The sequence below is a fragment of the Phyllostomus hastatus genome, unplaced genomic scaffold, assembly GCF_019186645.2.
Source record: "Phyllostomus hastatus isolate PE091 unplaced genomic scaffold, TTU_PhHast_1.1 phas_scaffold_216, whole genome shotgun sequence".
Classification (NCBI taxonomy): domain Eukaryota; kingdom Metazoa; phylum Chordata; class Mammalia; order Chiroptera; family Phyllostomidae; genus Phyllostomus; species Phyllostomus hastatus.
The window spans coordinates 10572138-10589406 of record NW_025334018.1 but is presented as its reverse complement, the minus strand read 5'-3'; the positions used below and the strand labels follow the sequence as shown (position 1 = coordinate 10589406).

The following is a 17269-nucleotide window of genomic DNA, read 5'->3' as shown; positions in this document are numbered from 1 at the left end:
ACAAACTAGGAAAAATGTTAGTAGCAGTAATGATATTGATGGCATGTGAGTATCGTAATATATAAATAGCTTTTACAGACTGCTATGAAAAATGCCCACCAATTATTTTAAAGCTGCCAAATACGTGACTGGGTAATTAAAAAAAGAAATACTATTAAAAAATAAACATTAAAACCTTTAGCCACTTTAGTCATCATTTTTTTTTTACCAAGAAAATTGACAAAAAGAGAATGATGTTATTTAGGATTGGCAGAATGAAGAAATGAAAACCACGTATAATTGTTGGAATTGGAAATCTGAGTAATGTGGAAGGTACATTAGCAGTAGGTTCCAGAAGCCTTGAAATATCCCTGCCCTTTGACCTTTCACTTCTGGAAATTTATCTTGGTGAAGTGAAAGTATACACAAAGATTTGGTTGTAAGAGGTTTATGGCAGTGATGTTTATATTAGTGAAAGAATCATTACATGCAAAGGGGTGGCATGTCCATGCCATGGAATGTAACAGCCATTTGAAATGATGTTCTGGAAGTGAACTTTTGGAGAAGCATAATACTTGTGATGTATTAAGTGAAAAAGCAACATATGTAAGAATATGACCCTATTTTTAATTAAATAAAATATACTCTATCATGCTGGCTACTTGCTTCTAAGTAGGAAACAGAATTCACTTTCTTACTGTATCTTCCTTCTCCTTAGGCTTCTCCCTCTCCTTCCCTCTTCTTATCTCTTTACTTTTCTCCCTTACTTTCTTTTCTCTTTTTACATAGCTAGATATTTAATTGGAAAAAAGAAATACATGTTTTGGATGAATATACATGTATTGAAATGGCCTATACTCACTATAAAGTAAGCTTTTGATTCCAACCCCCTAGTCTTTCAGGAATACCACTGTTAAAAATTCCTTGACAGTCCTGTCGATATGTGCATAAATGCCCTTGTGTGTATGTATTATTTACTTGTCATTTTCATTTAACAGCAGAGCTTTATTAAACAAAAGATTTAATGAAACATTAGAGTCAGCACATTAAAATCAAGAACAAGACAGTATTTAACATTTTTTGTAGGTTTTAACCTACAAAAGTGAAACCAAATAGGAAAAAGGAATAAAATAAAGATAATGAACTGGAAACAAAATTATAAATAATTGTGGATCATATGATTCCTTGCTTAGGGAAAAAAAGATGACCAGCTAAAAACTGTGAGATTAATAAAGGGGTTGGCCAAATTGGACAGTTAAATATTAAAACATCCTTTTGAACCCCAAATATATTGGATAGAAACTATAGGAGGCTTATATCTTATTATAAGTAAAGGCAAAGCCTTTTACTGTCTTAGCAAAGCCTAAAAACAATCCTTGAAAGAACCTAGCTACTGACAAGTTATTTAACTGTCAAAAGGAAATTGAAAGTGCTTTAAAGGAAGTAAAAAAATTCAAATATTCAGTAATATTTTCATACTGTCCAGAATCCAACAAAAAATTACTGCTTATGCAAAGAAGCAGGAAAATATAACCCATAATTAAGAGAAAAAAACCAAACTGTCGATAGAAGCGTGCACAGAAATAACTGAGATGATGGAGATAGCAAGAAAGGACTTTAAAATATCTGTTATAAGTGCTCCGGGATTTAAAGGGAAATGTGAACATAATGAGAAGAGAGATTTTTAAAAGGATCAAATGGAACTTCTAGTGCTGAGAAATACCTGAAATGAATTCACTTGGCAGGCTTACCAGCAGATTTGACACTGCATCAGAAAAGATCAGTGAGCTTGAAGACGTGGCAGTAGAGACCATCCAAAGTGAAGCAGAAAGAGAAAAATAAAAATAATGTAGCCAGTGACCTGTGGGACAATAATCAGATGTCTGACAAACATATAATGGAGTGGTTTGGGGGGAACAGCAGGAGTGGCAGAAAAACTATTTGAAGAAATGATGGCCAAAAAATTTCTCAAATTTGACAAACAACTATAAACCCACAGGTCCCAGACACTGAATGTAACCCAAACAAGATAAACATAGAGAAACATAATGAAGGGCTGAAAGTCAGTGAAAAAGGAAAAAAGTCTTAAAAACTGCCTGAATAGTAAAGACATTATGCGCAGGGAACAAGGTTAGCACTACGGCTTACTCTGTGTCTGCATCGGTGCAAGCCAGGAGACAATGGAGTGCGTCTTGAAAGTGCTGAAAGAAAAAAAACCACTCTCAAATTCTATAACCACTGAAACTGTTTTTCAAAACTGAAGGTGGAATTGACATTTTTAGACAAAGAGCTTAGAGAATTTATTGTGAGCACACCTCTATTACCAGAAATATTAAACTTTTTAATAACACTGGTGGAAAGGCAGATCTGCATAAAGGAATGAAGAGCAGTTGAAAGAGTAAATACATGAGTGAATATAAAAGGTGAAGTTGCAAATCAGAGCATTTACTTGAAATTGTGATCTGATTGGTTTTTGGCAGCTTGTCACCTTTTTTATATTGGGAGCCTTTCTGTTCTCATCAGTATTATATTTTGTTTTGGGGATTTTTTTTATTTTTCTGAGTTGTTAGACTTTATGTAGGTTATAATTTAACATTTTAGATTGTTCCTGTGAAGCTGTGTATAAGATACATGAAAAGCTTTGTTTAAAATTTAGTGTTCTGAGAAGTGTTTAAGTGCGCTATGAATGAAACTCCATTTGGGACTTCTGGCCAGAGAGAGTGTTTGTAGGGAAGAGGGAGCTGTTGGACTTCCTGGGGACTTGGTGTTCATGTACTTGGCCACACCGCTATCCATTTGCCATGCTGCGGCCTAGGTAGTCTTTTTAGATGGTGTGCTTCGTCCCTTAAATCTCATGTTACATTTCTTAAAATCCTTCATGACTTTTTATCACACTTAGAATAAAAATTTCACTGTAACCTTCCTGAATTCTTACATAATTTGGATCACACTCTCTAATGTTCATTTCCCCTTCCTGAGCTCTAGCCACCCCGGCCACCTTCTTTTCCTTCAGGGTCCTCACGTTTGCGGTTTCTCTGCTGGGAACTCTCTCCTTCGAGATCTAGGCATCACTTGCTCCTTCTCACATCGCCCAGGTCTCAGTTCAAATCGTGTCTTTTCAGAAACACTTTCTGAACATTATGCATAAAGAGCCTGTCTCCTAACTCACCTTTGCTAGTAGCCACTATTCTACTCCTCTACTTAATTTTCTTTATAACAATTATGATGATTTAAAATATTCCTATTTACTATGGGAGCAGGAATGCTGTATGTCAGGTTCACTACTGTATCTACCAGAGCATAGTAGGCACTTACTGTTTGGAAATGAATGACTGTCCTATGTAGTTACTTACTAATACATACCCATATTTCATCCCCGATTCTCACTTCTAGCTTCAAAAAAAAATCTGCTAGTGGTACCATATTTTCAATAACAGTGTAAAAACTGCTCCGAATGATTTAAAAACTTTAAGTGAGGTAGGGATACCTTGATATCTATTTTAATGTTTTCACAACACATAAATAAAATATGACATACTGAATTGGCAGTGTACAGGTGTATATAAAAAGAGAAAAAGACTTATAGTTTTACCCTGTCCTCAAAGTAAAAAAGACCCTGGAGAATGGAGAGTTCTAGTAGGAATAACTCTGCTACTTGAATAGTTAGTTAATCTAGACTTCCAGTTCCAATCATGGAATAGCTTCTATCAGGCTGACCCTACCTCCAAAAGCAATCATAAAGTTTTGACGAAATGGTTTGGACACACTGGAGAGCAACTAACTCAGGTAGGATTTCCTAAGAGAAGGTCATCTCCATATAAACATTGACTTTTTACCTCTGGAGCATTTTCCAAGTCATGCTACAGACTGGTAAAGGCCAAACCTCATTTGGTGGTGGACTAGGGCCAGGAGGCTGTGGTCAGGTCTTAGAGCTGCCAAACTGACTGAGACATGAGGCACAAAATCTCAAGACAGGGAGGATTGTGGAAGAAAAGCCCACAATTTTATGCACGGAATTTTCCCAAGTTGTCGGTTGATTCTGTGATTACACGTGCAAGGGGAAGGACTCAAGGAAATCCAGCAGAAAACAGCATTTGGGGGCTAAAGGGCAAAGGAGAAAAGTTAAGTCACATGGTTTGGGGAGGCAGAGGTTAGTGTTTAAGGCTGCCAAAGAGGCAGTCCTTTGGTAAGTGCCCCAGGCTTTCAGCTGAGTCTCAGAGGGCCACTCTCTAGAAGCAGAGGTAAAACTGAGATAGATACCCTTTAAAAAGCCTAAAACTGAGGTAATCTGCCTGTACTCAGCCTGTGTTTCAGAAAAAACGTGACCTTTCCAGAAAGAAGATAATGTCCAAAGCCTTGACATTTTTTCATTTATATTGTCTGGCTTTCAATAACAAGTTAAAAGCAGGCTAAAAAGGGGGCAGGAAGGTATAGCAATATCTATAATCAAAAAGGTCAGGAAGGTATAGATGTAGCAATGCATCTGCACAAAAGAAGTGTACGTGAGATTACCCACTGGAAAGGTTTTCATAGTAGCTAAATATTAGAAATATGCTAACAGACCACCAGTAGGGGCTGATTAAATTATATCTATCTATATAATGTAGTGGTTTTCATACTGGCACTATTCGCATTTGGTGCTGGACAGTTCTTTACTGTTTGATGTCCTGGCCATGACAAGACGTGTGACATCTTTGGCCCCAGCACAGTAAATGCAGATTGTATTTTCAAGGTTTGAGACAACTCAGGATGTTCTCACACATTTTCTTGGCCTCTGGGATGGGGCATGCCAACCGAAAATCATTATTATCACGTGCAGCCGTAAAAAAAAATGAGAAAGCTGTTGATAAACTAATTTGGGAAAACCACTGAGATACATCTTAAGAGTAAAATACAAGGTACAGAGCAGTAAGTATACTTTGCTATGTTTTGTTTAAGATAGGAGGAAAATAAGAATATGTATTTGGATTGCTTGTATATGCGTAAAAATTCTGTACTAACACATAATGTGATTATCTGTGGGGCTTGGTGGTGTGAGGAGAGATGAGATTTCTAGGGTGATATATGTTTACTATGTACTTTCTTATGCTGTTTTAATTTTTTAAATATGTGGGTATAGTACCTATTCAAAAAATTTAAATAATAAAATTTTACATATAAATAGGTATTATGTTAGATATAATAATTCCTAAGCAATTTATTTAAGGCTTGTGTACTCATTGAGGAAATGTTCTGGTCTTTTTCCAACCTTGTTTCCTTTCCCTTTGTTTTCCCTCAGTGGAGTCGGCCGGAACTGGGGCTGGGCGTCTGCAGGCAGCAGCATTCTCGCTGAATTTGGGACACTGCACATGGAGTTTGTCCACCTCAGTTACTTGACAGGGGACCCGGTTTATTACAAAAAGGTTAGTTTTCCTGCCTTCTTTTCTTTGTTATTAAAGAATCCTTTAAGCCCTGGCTGGTGTGGCTCAGTGGATTGAGCACCAGCCTGTGAACCAAAGGGTTGCAGGTTCGATTTCCAGTCTGGGTTGCAGACCAGGTAGGTCCCCAGGAGGGGGCACATGAGAAGCAGCCACACATTGATGATTCTCTCCCTCTCTCCTTCCCTTCCCCTCTCTCTAGAAATAAATAAATAAAATCTTAAAAAAAAATCCTTTAAGATTTACCCAAAGACTTGACTAATGCTTAGAAAATGATGGCCTTGCCCTGTCAGATGTGACTCAGTTGGTCAGGCATCATTCCAGAAAGCACAGTTGCCAAGTTGGGTTTCTGGTCAGGGCACATGCCTGGGTTGCAGGTTCGGTCCCTAGTCGGGGCATGTACTAGAGGCAACCAATAGATGTTTCTCTCTCACATCGATGTTTCTCTCCTTTTTTTCCCTCTTTTCCCGAACTCTCTTTAAAAGTAAATAAAATATTTAAAAAAAAAGAAGAAGAAAGAAAACAATCACTTTTCCAGAAATATGTTTATCAGGACTCTGGGCTTCCTTTTTCTTTTTAAATTATCTAAAAAAAGTCCTTTCTATTTAGGACATATTTTAAATATTTACTGTTATTTGAGAAGTTTTAACCACTAGAAGGCTTTAAAAAAAATTTGATTGCCTTCTCTATTCAGCATTGTGCTGAAATTTCTAGCCAGCATGGTAAGGCAAGAAAAACAAAATGAACAAAAGTTCAAGAATTGAATTGACTTAAAAAGGAAGAAAGAGCCCTGGCTGGTATGGCTCAGTGGATTTATTGCTGGCCTGTGGACCAAAGGTTGCTGGTTCGATTCCCAGTTTAGGGCACATGCCGAGATTGCAGGCCAGGTCCCCAGTGGGGGGCACGCAAGAGGCAAACCACATATTGATGTTTCTCTCCTTCTCTTTCTCCCTCCCTTTCACCCTCCCTTAAGCTCTCTAAAAATAAAGAAATAAAATCTGTTAAAAAAAGATGAAGAAGAAAATAATCACAAATTACATGATTACCTAAAATATTGAGACAATCTACATTTAAATTATTACAAATAAGAGCTTTAATATATTTTTTGACTATAGATACTAAAAATCAGTAGCATTTCTCTGCATCAGCTAACCAGGCAAGAAAGTATCACTTTACAAAAACATACATTACGTGGTAAGAACAAAAATGTAAGTTTTCTACAGATAAATTGATCAAAAGATAAACAAACTTCAAAACTATTGAATGCTATTGAAGAGGACCTTAATGGAGAGATGTGTCATGTTCCTGTATAGTTAAACAAGATAAGAATTTCAGTTATCTCCAAATTGATTTTTAGCATCAGTTCATTGCCAATCAAAATGTTTTGCTTTATATTTTTATTGTTGCTTAATTTTTAAATAATTATCATATGTCATCATACAAAATGAGACATTTTAAAAATAGGAGCTATTCTCGACCACCACACACACACAAAGATGGCAGAGGAAGTAGTGAAGGTTCTGAGTGAGGAAAAAACACAAAGTTAGTTTAATATAAGTCCTGATGACATTTATTTTTGTTAATTGCAGTATTTATTTTGTTTAGGTCATGCACATTCGGAAACTACTTCAGAAAATGGAACGTCCAAATGGTCTTTACCCAAATTATTTGAACCCAAGAACAGGTCGCTGGGGTCAGTGTAAGTATTTCTGGTATAACTGATGCTTCGTTAAAAGATTATTTGTGTGAAACTTTTGCTTGATGTCATGAAAAGCACATTGCCTGTGGAGTGAGAAGCCCCGGTTAGTGTCTAACCCGTGTTTTACTGGTACAGTTATCTTTGGCAAGTTTCCAATCTCTTGTAGCTTCAGTTTTCTACTTGTAAAATGAAACATTAACAACCTATCTAATAAGAGTATTTTATTTCTTATATATGCAAGCGCTTTGTTAAAATGTGGTGGAGCATTTGCCAAGGGTTGTACCTGAATCCCCTGTTTATGAAGCATATCTTCATGTGAATAAGGGATAGGTGTTTACTGAAGGAATGCGAGAAACAAGAGAGGATCGGGAACGACTTCTGAACAAGCTGTGTCCAGTCGTTCATCTTCAAGGACGGCATCATCAGTGTCTGTTACTTACTAGGCTCTGCGCCAGGTTCTTGGATGAAACTGGAGATGGGGAAAATATGCAGGCCTTCGTCTGAATTCAGGGAGCTCCCGGGGTAGGCAGGCAGATACACTTAGAAGTAGCTGGAATACGATGTGGTAAATGTTATAGCTGCGCAACGTTCCAGCTGTTATGTGAGACTGTGGTGGAAGTGATTCCCTCTGTCTGACGAGAGAGCGTTTGGTCTGGCGAGGGGGTGATTTTCTTATTACATCTTTAGAATTGCTCTTTGAAGGAATTGACTTTTTACAAATAGTAAGTATTTATATGGAACTTACAGAATTTTAATAAATGATGGGCTTATCAGTAGTATTCTCTCTTAAAAGTCTGGAAAACTAAACTAGTAAAGTTGTGACTTTGCCTCCGGTGTAACATGTTTGGATTATTTTTGAGGCCAATAATAAAACAAAGTAGTAAAGAAGAGATAGAAGTAACAATCACCTAATTTTACGTGTGGGGATCGCTGTCGAATCTCCCAGTGAGAAGTTATGCAGGCACGTGCTACCGAGAGCAGGAAAACGTTCGCCGTGGAATTGTCCTTCGGGCTCCCCTCAAGGAAATCGTCCTCTGCTTTGTGAAAGGAAAACAGATTGGTCAATGCAAGTCTGTCTTTCAAGGATCTGGGAGTAAACCTCAGTCTTTTGGCTCCTCCTGTGTACTTCTCTTTCCCTTTCCCGAAATTCTTCACATGTAATTCATTTTCTGTGTCTAATTCCTAGACTGAGTAAAATGATACTTTATTAAAGAAAACAAAACCCTGAGAGCAGCATTTCTAAAATATAAAAATGTACTTTTCTTATTTTAGGTAAGGATGACTGGTTTGGATGTCTACTCAGTAATTAGGGTGAATTTTTTCCCCCTTAAGTGTTTTGTTAAGATTTGGGAACATTCTAACATTGGCAGGGGGAATTATGTTCATTTTCTTTCTTGTGCCAGTATATGTTTTATATGGTATAACTATTTAACTGTAAAAAATGAAATCATAAAAGTACCAAAAAATGGTTAGTTTTATAATCAGGAAAGCCTTTCCTAAACATGGCACATAAAGCAGAGATCATAAAGAAGGGGTCAGAGTTCGCTATATTTAAATGTTAATCTCCTGCAATTTATAACAGCAGTCAAGTAATGAGCCAAGCAGATATATTTGAACATATTTGGAAAACAAAGTTTTTATATCCTCTCTATATCAAGAACTTTTGTAAGAACATAAGGAAAAGATGATCGGCTCCAATAGAAAAATAGATTGGGAACAGTTCACAAATGACTAGTGGACACATGCTCACATTTAACTTTGGAAGTGGTGTTACTGGTGTTAGTGGGACCTGGAGCCAACGTAATGTGGCAGCATGCTCTGTCTCTGTAGTGGAATGTACAAAGACTGCCGTCTCTGTGCCACGCTTGTGCCGTCTCCACAGACCAGACCTTGTGGCTCTCTTTTCCCACTTCACCAGCTCCTTGATCAAATCAATGAGGCTTTTAAACAGAACACCCTTTTTTTCCCCTCGATATCATTGGCAGTCTTTTTAAATTTATTATTTTTAATTTAAATTTTATTTTTCAGTTACAGTTTCCATTCAGTATTACTTTGTATTGTTTTGTGTTTGTGTGTATTAGGTATGTAGCATAGTGGTTAGACAGGCACACACTTTACAAAGTTTCCCCCCAATATATCCAGCACCCACCTGGCGCCATACATAGTTTTACAATATTATTGACTATAATTCTCTGTTCCGTACTTTACATCCCCATCACTACTACTCTTACAGCCAGCAATTTTAGCTTTTTTACTCAGTCCCCCAACACACCTCCTCTCTGGTGACCTCCAGTTCGCTCTCTGTATTTATGAGCTTTTTAATTTTGTTTGCTCATTTATTTTGTTGTTTAGATCCCACATATAAATGAAATCATATGGTATTTGTCTTTCACTGACTAGTTTCACTGAGCATAATACCCTCTAGGTCCATCCATGCTGTCGCCAATGGTAAGATTTTGTTCTTTTTATGACAGAGTAGTATTCCTTTGTGTAAATATGCTACAGCTTTTCTACCCACTCAGCTAATGATGGGCACTTGGGTTGTTTCCACATCTTGGTTATTGTAAATAACACTACAGTGGACTTAGGGGTGCATATATTCTTTCAAGTTAGTGTTTCAGGTTTTAGAAGATGCTGTTTTTTACATATTAAATTGTTAAAGGAAACGAACATGTCCCTGTATGCAGTGGTTCAAAAAGTGTGGAAATTTGTATGCCCTTTGAACCAGCAACTCCTTTCTAGGCATTATTCCAAAGAAATTTGCAGAGCTATAAATATGAAAAGTTTATTTACAGTACCTTCAATGTTTTTCATAATAGGGATATTTTGGAAACATTCTAAAGTAGTACTGTTTAGTAGAATTTTTTAAGAGAGAGAAGGGAGGAAGAGAAATACATGTGAGCAAGAAACAGCAATCAGCTACCTCTCATAGGTGCCCCCACTGGGGACTAAACCTGCAGCCTAGGCATGTGCCCTGACCTGGAATCGAACTGTGACCTTTCAGTTCACAGGAGGATGCTCCAACCGAGTGAGCCACACGGCCAGGACAGTAGAACTTTCTATGACTAGGAAAATGTTCCATATAGGTGTTAATACAGTAGTCAGTAGTTACATATGGTTATTCAGCATTGGAAATGTTGCTAGTAGAGTTGTGGAACTGATTTTAAATTTTATGTGCTTTTAATTAAATTTCAATAACTACTGTGACTATTGCCCACTGCACTGGACAGTGCAATTTTACAGCATCCTGCTAAAGAGATTTGGTTAAATAAATTAGAGTCCCTGCAGATGTGATATATTGAGTTGACCAAAAAGTTCATTTAGTTTTATCTGTAAAATAAAAGACATTTTTCATTTTCACTAAAAATTTTATTGATTTGGATATTTTGAGTATGTTGGCTATCTCCTTTGTGGTATAATGTTGACTGTTCTCAGTTGATGTCTCAATTTGATTGCTAGCAACTTCAACTGGTCTATCACACTGTGGAGCATTGTCCAGCGAGAAATCTTCAGCACAAAACTTTGCAAACCACTTTTGACATGTTTGATCAGTCACAGCACCTTCTGTATACACTGCACAAATCCTTTTTTGCATTTCAGTTGCATTTTTACCTTTCTTGAAATAATAAAGCACAGTATACCAAAAATTGCTTGTTTTCTTCCATCTTCAATATTAAAAGGGCTGCACAAAAATTCACCAATTTTGATAAGTTTTTTTTAATGCAAGTTGCTATGACAGCTGTCACCATACAATCTAACAAAATTGTTTCATACTTAGAGACAACTAAGCACTGCTAGAGCCATTTTACAGAATAAAAACAAACTTTTTGGCCAACCCAATACTATGCAGTCATTAAAAGTTATGTTGTACGATACTTAACATAGATTAATTAATATGGCATACCTAGAAAGATATTTAGAGAAAAAACAAATACTACAAGACTAGAAATCACAGTGTTGTCTGTTTTTTTCTGAAATTTTTTTTGTTTACGTACAGTAACCTAAGTTTGATAATGCACATCTGTTACTTTTGAAATAATATAAAAACACTTTTAAATAAAAAAGAGGATGCCATCTTCTACCCCCAAATCTTAGAACACTGAAAAATATGTCACTGTTTGAGAATTGTCAGCCTTGGAAATAGCCAATGGTATAGCATTGATAGCATTTTACTTATTAAAAATAGAACACTTCTTTAGTAAGTGGTGGTGTGAAAAATGGAGAGCTGCATATAAAAGAATGGAGTTGGGCCCTTATACTGTATGTAAAGATTAACAAAATGCATTAGAAGCCCTAAATTTAAGATCCAAAACTAAACCTTTTGAAAGAAGCCAGGGACATATCTTCAGGACCTTGGATTTATCAATGGTTTATTCAAAAGCAGAGGCAATAATAGAACTGGATTTCATGAAAATAAAACATTTTGTACATAAAGGACTCAGGAGAATGAAAGTCAACCCATAGAGTGAGAGAAAATGTTTGCAAATCTAATAAGGACTTAATTATCAGTATATAAAAAGAACTTTTACAACTCAACAACAGGACAGGCACCCAATTTAAAAAATGGGCAAAGGACTTGAGACATTTTTTCAAAGAAGATACACAAATGGAAAAACACACAAAAAAGATGCTCTGTGTCATCAGTCACTAGGTAAATGCAAATCAAAAGCACTTCACACTTGCTAGGATGGCTGTGTTCAAAAAGACAGAAAATAAGTCTTGGCAAGGATGTGGAGAATTTGGAAACTTCTACATTGCTAGTGAGAATATAAAATGGTGCCACAGTGGAAACAGTTTGATGCTCACTCAGAAAGTTAAACAAACATTGAACTCTAATGGACTCAGCAATTCAGCTCCTAGATGTGTACCCAAAAGATCTGAAAACAGGGACTCAGATGGATCCTTGTATGCTGATGTTCACAGCAACATTATTTACAATAGCCAAAAGGTAGAAAGACTCAAAGTGTCCAACAGACGTGTAAACAAAACCAGTACATCCATGTAATGGGACATTATTCAGCCATAAAAAGGAATGAAGTTCTAGTATGTGCTACAACATAGATGAACTTTGAAAACATGATGAGAAATGAAAAAAGCCAGTCACAAAAAGGACAAATAATGTATGACTTCACTTATATGAAATATCTAGAGTAGTCAGATTCATGGGGACACAAAGTGGATTAAGGGGTTACCTGGGGCTTGGGTGAAGGGAATGGAGAGTTATTGCTATTTTAATAGGTACAGAGTTTCCATTTGAGGCGATGAACAGTTTGGGAATAGAGGTGATGGTGGTACGACATTTGTGTAGTAATTCGTGCCACTAAATGGTACACTTAAAAAATGGTTAAAATGGCCACTTAACATGTTATGCAGTATATATTGCATCACAATAAAGGGTTGGAATAAAAATAACCCTGTCATTCTTCCTTGTTTTTCCTCACAAAATAAATTGGAATTACTTCTTCAGAAAACATTCACTCTCAGCGGTATGAACTTGAGAATGCCATGTGGAAAGCTGCCCAATGGCTGTGTGGGCCTGGGGGGTGGGGGCCTTTCAGCTCCCAGGGGAGTTGCCCTGGCATCCTTCAGCAGCTGCAGCCCTGACTGAATTGTTCAGTGTGCTCTCTTTAATGTTTTCGTATATTTTATATCAGCTTCTGAAAAGTATATCAAATTCCATTATTATCTTTGAGCAGTGTACATCTGTCATATCCATAAATAGTCTGCAAAACAAACAGCGAATGGAACTGAAATTTAACAATTCAGCTCTGGCTAGCTGTATTGTAATTAGAGTAAATGGTAATGTTTGTGACATGCACGTAGCAATCACAGAGAATAATCACTGGTAATTATTTTCAGGAAAAAGTTCTTGGCAATAGATATAAAAGAATGTAGTAAGAAACCTAGATTTAAAGGCACATCATTAGTATTTTTCTTTACTTAATTTTTTTTACTTGTTTCCTAAGTACATTGCGTAGCCTATGCCATTTAATGACTGAAGTGAGGAAAATATAGGGAATTGGTCATTAGTGATTTATTAAATTTTATACTACTAAATTAAAAATTGTGGAAAAAACAGGAATGGGTATAATATTTGTAGCTTCCCCACTTAATAATTTAGATAAGTTATTTAACTTCTCTATGCCTTTGTTTCTTCATCTGTTCTAATTGTACTCATTTAACGGGATGATCATTTGGGTCATATTTTTGATATAATATATTTCAAAATGTTTCATAAACCTTAACACATGATACATATATTTTTATTCTAGAATTTTCTATAAAACACTTCAATACATACCTTCTGTTAGAAACCTGCCATTAACTTTGTGACATGCTGACATAGATTATATGAATCAATGATATTTAGTAGTACTTTATAATGTGTTATCAGTTTCTGATTATCAGAAGGATATTGGAGTGGTGTGGGTCATTGAATTTGACACCTGGCAGGCATGGTTCATTCCATGCTTACAGTAAGAAATCAGTCAGACTACTAGGTGATAAATTCCATAGTTATCATGGATCTCAGGCTTCTGCTGTGTATTCATTTATTAAGCATAGAATCTTCCACTGGAGCGACAGCCTAGAAAAGCTGGAGAGAACCTCTCAGCAGGACTGTGACTGCCTCCTGTAACCTAAATAACGTACAACTAAGTCTGTAAACTCTGGTAATAATTCACAGACCAAAAAAACATTCCTCCTAAACCAGGATGCCAAAGACTTTTGCCTTTCCCTTCTTTTCCCCCTATTTTACCTCCTTTAATTCTGTTATATTTTTAAATCTTGTTTTCTTTCCTGCTCACTTGTTCTTTCCTTAAATCTGCAACATATCAAGATATATATGTATGAAGCCAAAGTACAAAATTTTTAAAAGCCTTGTATGTTATTTTAATGGCTGTTATATAAGAGTGCTGTGCTCCAGAGTACCACTTATGTCCTTTAATCGCTCCATGCATTCTCTCTAAGCTCCTGTGGCTCAGACCCGTTTTTGTACAGATAGCTCCCTAATGCATGCCGTCAGTCTAGCTGTCTCTCTGGATTTCTCATATCTGATTGCCTGTTTATCATATTCATTTAGATATCCAGCTGGGAACCCAAATTTAATATGCCCACAATTCAAACTCCTTTGGGAGTCTGGTCTTCATTTCTTCTTCCCTTAGGTTAATTAGGCCTTCAGTTCTCTCCCACAGTTCAGTATCACCTCTTACCGATTCATCCTCTACAATGCCCTTCACATGATGTCATCATCTTACCCCACTTTAAAATTTATTTGATGTCTTGGGACTGAGACATAATTATTAAATTGTAGAACATCATTTGCTTTGGCTTTGTGGTGTGAGCTAAAGCCACAATGTAGGGGGTTAAGGAGCAAGCAGATATGAGAAGGAAGTAGCTGTAAATTCCAACTCTTTTAAGAGAGAGCAGAGGAATGGAATTGGGTATTCTTACAAAGCACATTTCTGTATAGTCACCTGAGTAGTCTGAAATACTTAATCTGAACAGTGAGCTATGAAATGGTTAAAAAGTTATAGGTGCAAAGATCTGTTTACAGAAGATTATAAAACTCCAAAAGGAAAAGCTTACTATCAAGACTTTTGTGCATTTATCTAATAATCTACATCATTGAGGTATTAAAAGTCTTTTTTTAAAAAAACTATCTTTTTAATGGATAGTTCATGTAAACAATTTAATGTATTACAATTATGAGTATCTTAGTACAAGGGGAATTAGGAAAGTGTTTAAAATATATACATGGAAATTTTATTAAAACTTGAAATAGTACTTCAGATATTTAATGCATTTATTCTGCAGATATTTTTTGTTGAACTTGTTTAGGTATTGTGCTAGGTATTACTGCTTATAATGATATTTTTCCTAAACTGAGAATGACTGTGAAAGTGGAGTCATTTTTTAAAAACATGGTCCAGTTTATTAAAAAAAGAAAAAAATATAATTGTAAATACTTGAAAATGGAAGTTCAGCCATTCACTTAATAATTGCTTATTGAGCACATATTGCTATAAGTAAGAATTGTGTAGGTCTGTAAAAAGCATAAGGCAGGGGTATTTCTTCCCTACTATAATTTTTATTTTGTTTTCAAGTATGGTTATGCCTTTTAAATACTTATTGCATCTTTTATCTTTGGTATGTGTTTCAGGGATGGAATAAGATTTTGCATGAAGTTAAAAGATCATCTTGATAAGATTAATTAATAAAACTATTAATAATATTTTTAAAATGTTTTCTATGTACAACCAAAAATCATCTTGAATAACACAGTGGTTACAAGTGTGAAAGTTCAACACCAGAAAGAACTACCCGAGTAAACCAAGATTCCCTAGGCTTCTACATGCTTGGTTTTTATTCATGATTCTGTAATGGGAGCAGATTAGGAGACAGGGAATGAGAAATTAAACATAGGTAACTACTAATTGCAGAGTTATCCAGAAAGAAGTGAAGTTAAGAAAGGTTTATTAGGACTTCTGCCTCATGGTAGAGAAGACTGAACTGTAACTTTACCATGGTGGCCTACCTTCATCCTTCCCGAGACTGCAATGAAAGGAAAGTACAGAAATGTAGAAAGGAATAAACCCATAATAGTAAAGGAATTTGGAGCCAAGTGGGAGATCATAATGGACAAGATATTTCAACAGATTTTCAGAACATGTTGTGGCTGGGAGTGGGTGAATAGATCTGAGAATGCCATAACCTAGAATACACCACAAGAGGACTGCAGAAAAGGTAACTGATGTAATTCCAGAGAGAGTTGGGTTCACAAACAGTAGGTACAAGCAATTGAATACATGAGAGCTTGATTCAGGGTCATTATAGGGAACATGGGCTTTACTTGAAGTTCTTTTCCACTGCCTTATTCTTGGCATCTACTAGTAGGCAGTATTACATAGCTCTTTTTTAAAAAAAATTGAATGATTTTCTTGAAGAACAGTAATACTTTTTCATATGGATGTTGGTACCCCAGAATAACGCCTCCTTTCATTCTAAACTTCAAGCAGATCCACAGTTTCACAATACACACCTTGTTCCTGACTCTAAAGCAAAGCCTGCCAGTTAGCCCACCTTTCCTCAACTTAGCCTATGCAGAAAGCATCCAGTCAGCATTCCCACTCATGAGAGAGACCTAGTGGTGATTCGGTCTCCTCAGTGAGGAAACCCACACTAGCTGCCCAGAACATCAGTGATACACAGCTGTATGTAACAGCATGGTCGAACCTCACAGTGTTGAGGTGTAGAAGCTGGACACAAGAGAATCAGTGATACCATTTATTAAATATACCGATAGGAAAAGCAACAACAGTGGTTGGGAGAGAGTATTAGGTGATAACCATATAAAAAATCAAAGTGATTACACAAAAAGTCAAGATACTGGTTACCGTTAGGAGGTGGGAATTGTGATTGAAAAAGGATACGTGAGAGGTTTTTAGGGCACTGGCATTATTCTGAGCAGAGAATAAGCAGATATTCTCTGTAATGAGCATAACACGTATTATATATTTTTCTGTATGAATATTAAATATCACAGCAAAAACATGTAAATTCAGAAAGGGGATCCCAGAGGAAATTGAGGCAGTTTTATAACTAAACATTTTTAATCCTCTCTTTCATTCTAAGAACTCTAAAAAGATAATATGTTCCTAAAATAGGAATAGGATACTGTGAAAAAGAAGCAATTAGAGAACAGAAAAGAGCCCAGAGATTAAAGTATGATTGCTGACATTAAAGCTTCAGTGAAAGGACTAAAAGGTAGAATCGATTTTTTTTAAAAGCTCTAGAATATAGAGAAAGATGACTAAGAGGCTAAATTTGAGAGAAAAGAATAATAGAATCAGTCCAGGAGGTACGATTTGCAACTAGTATGGCAGAACTAGTATGAGTTTCAGAAGGGAGAACCGAGCAAGTGCAGTGGAGAAAATAAAGCAGTGATGTAAGAGCTTTACCCCAGACCTGAAGGATACTAATTTTACCTTTGAAAAGTGCTCAGCACAGTGAATGTAGAAAAAAAAATTAACCAATGCCAAAATGAAGGTTTAACTCAGAAAGGCCAGTTGAGTGTGAGGAGGGGAGATTGAGAATACCTCAAGCCTATAAAATCACATCAGATTTCTCACCAGTGGTATACTTGGTGTTACAATGTAGGAGAGCACCTTCAAGA

General features: G+C 36.2%; 1 protein-coding gene across 1 annotated transcript in view; it reads left to right on the top strand.

Moving 5' to 3' along the window:
- Nucleotides 1–17269, top strand: part of MAN1A2 (mannosidase alpha class 1A member 2) — a 124170-nt gene that overhangs the window by 72092 nt on the left and 34809 nt on the right. Inside the window, exons 7-8 of the mRNA XM_045861689.1 lie at nt 5258–5381; nt 7002–7095. Of these exons, the coding sequence (XP_045717645.1) occupies nt 5258–5381; nt 7002–7095 (218 nt within the window). The remainder of the gene's footprint in view (nt 1–5257; nt 5382–7001; nt 7096–17269) is intronic.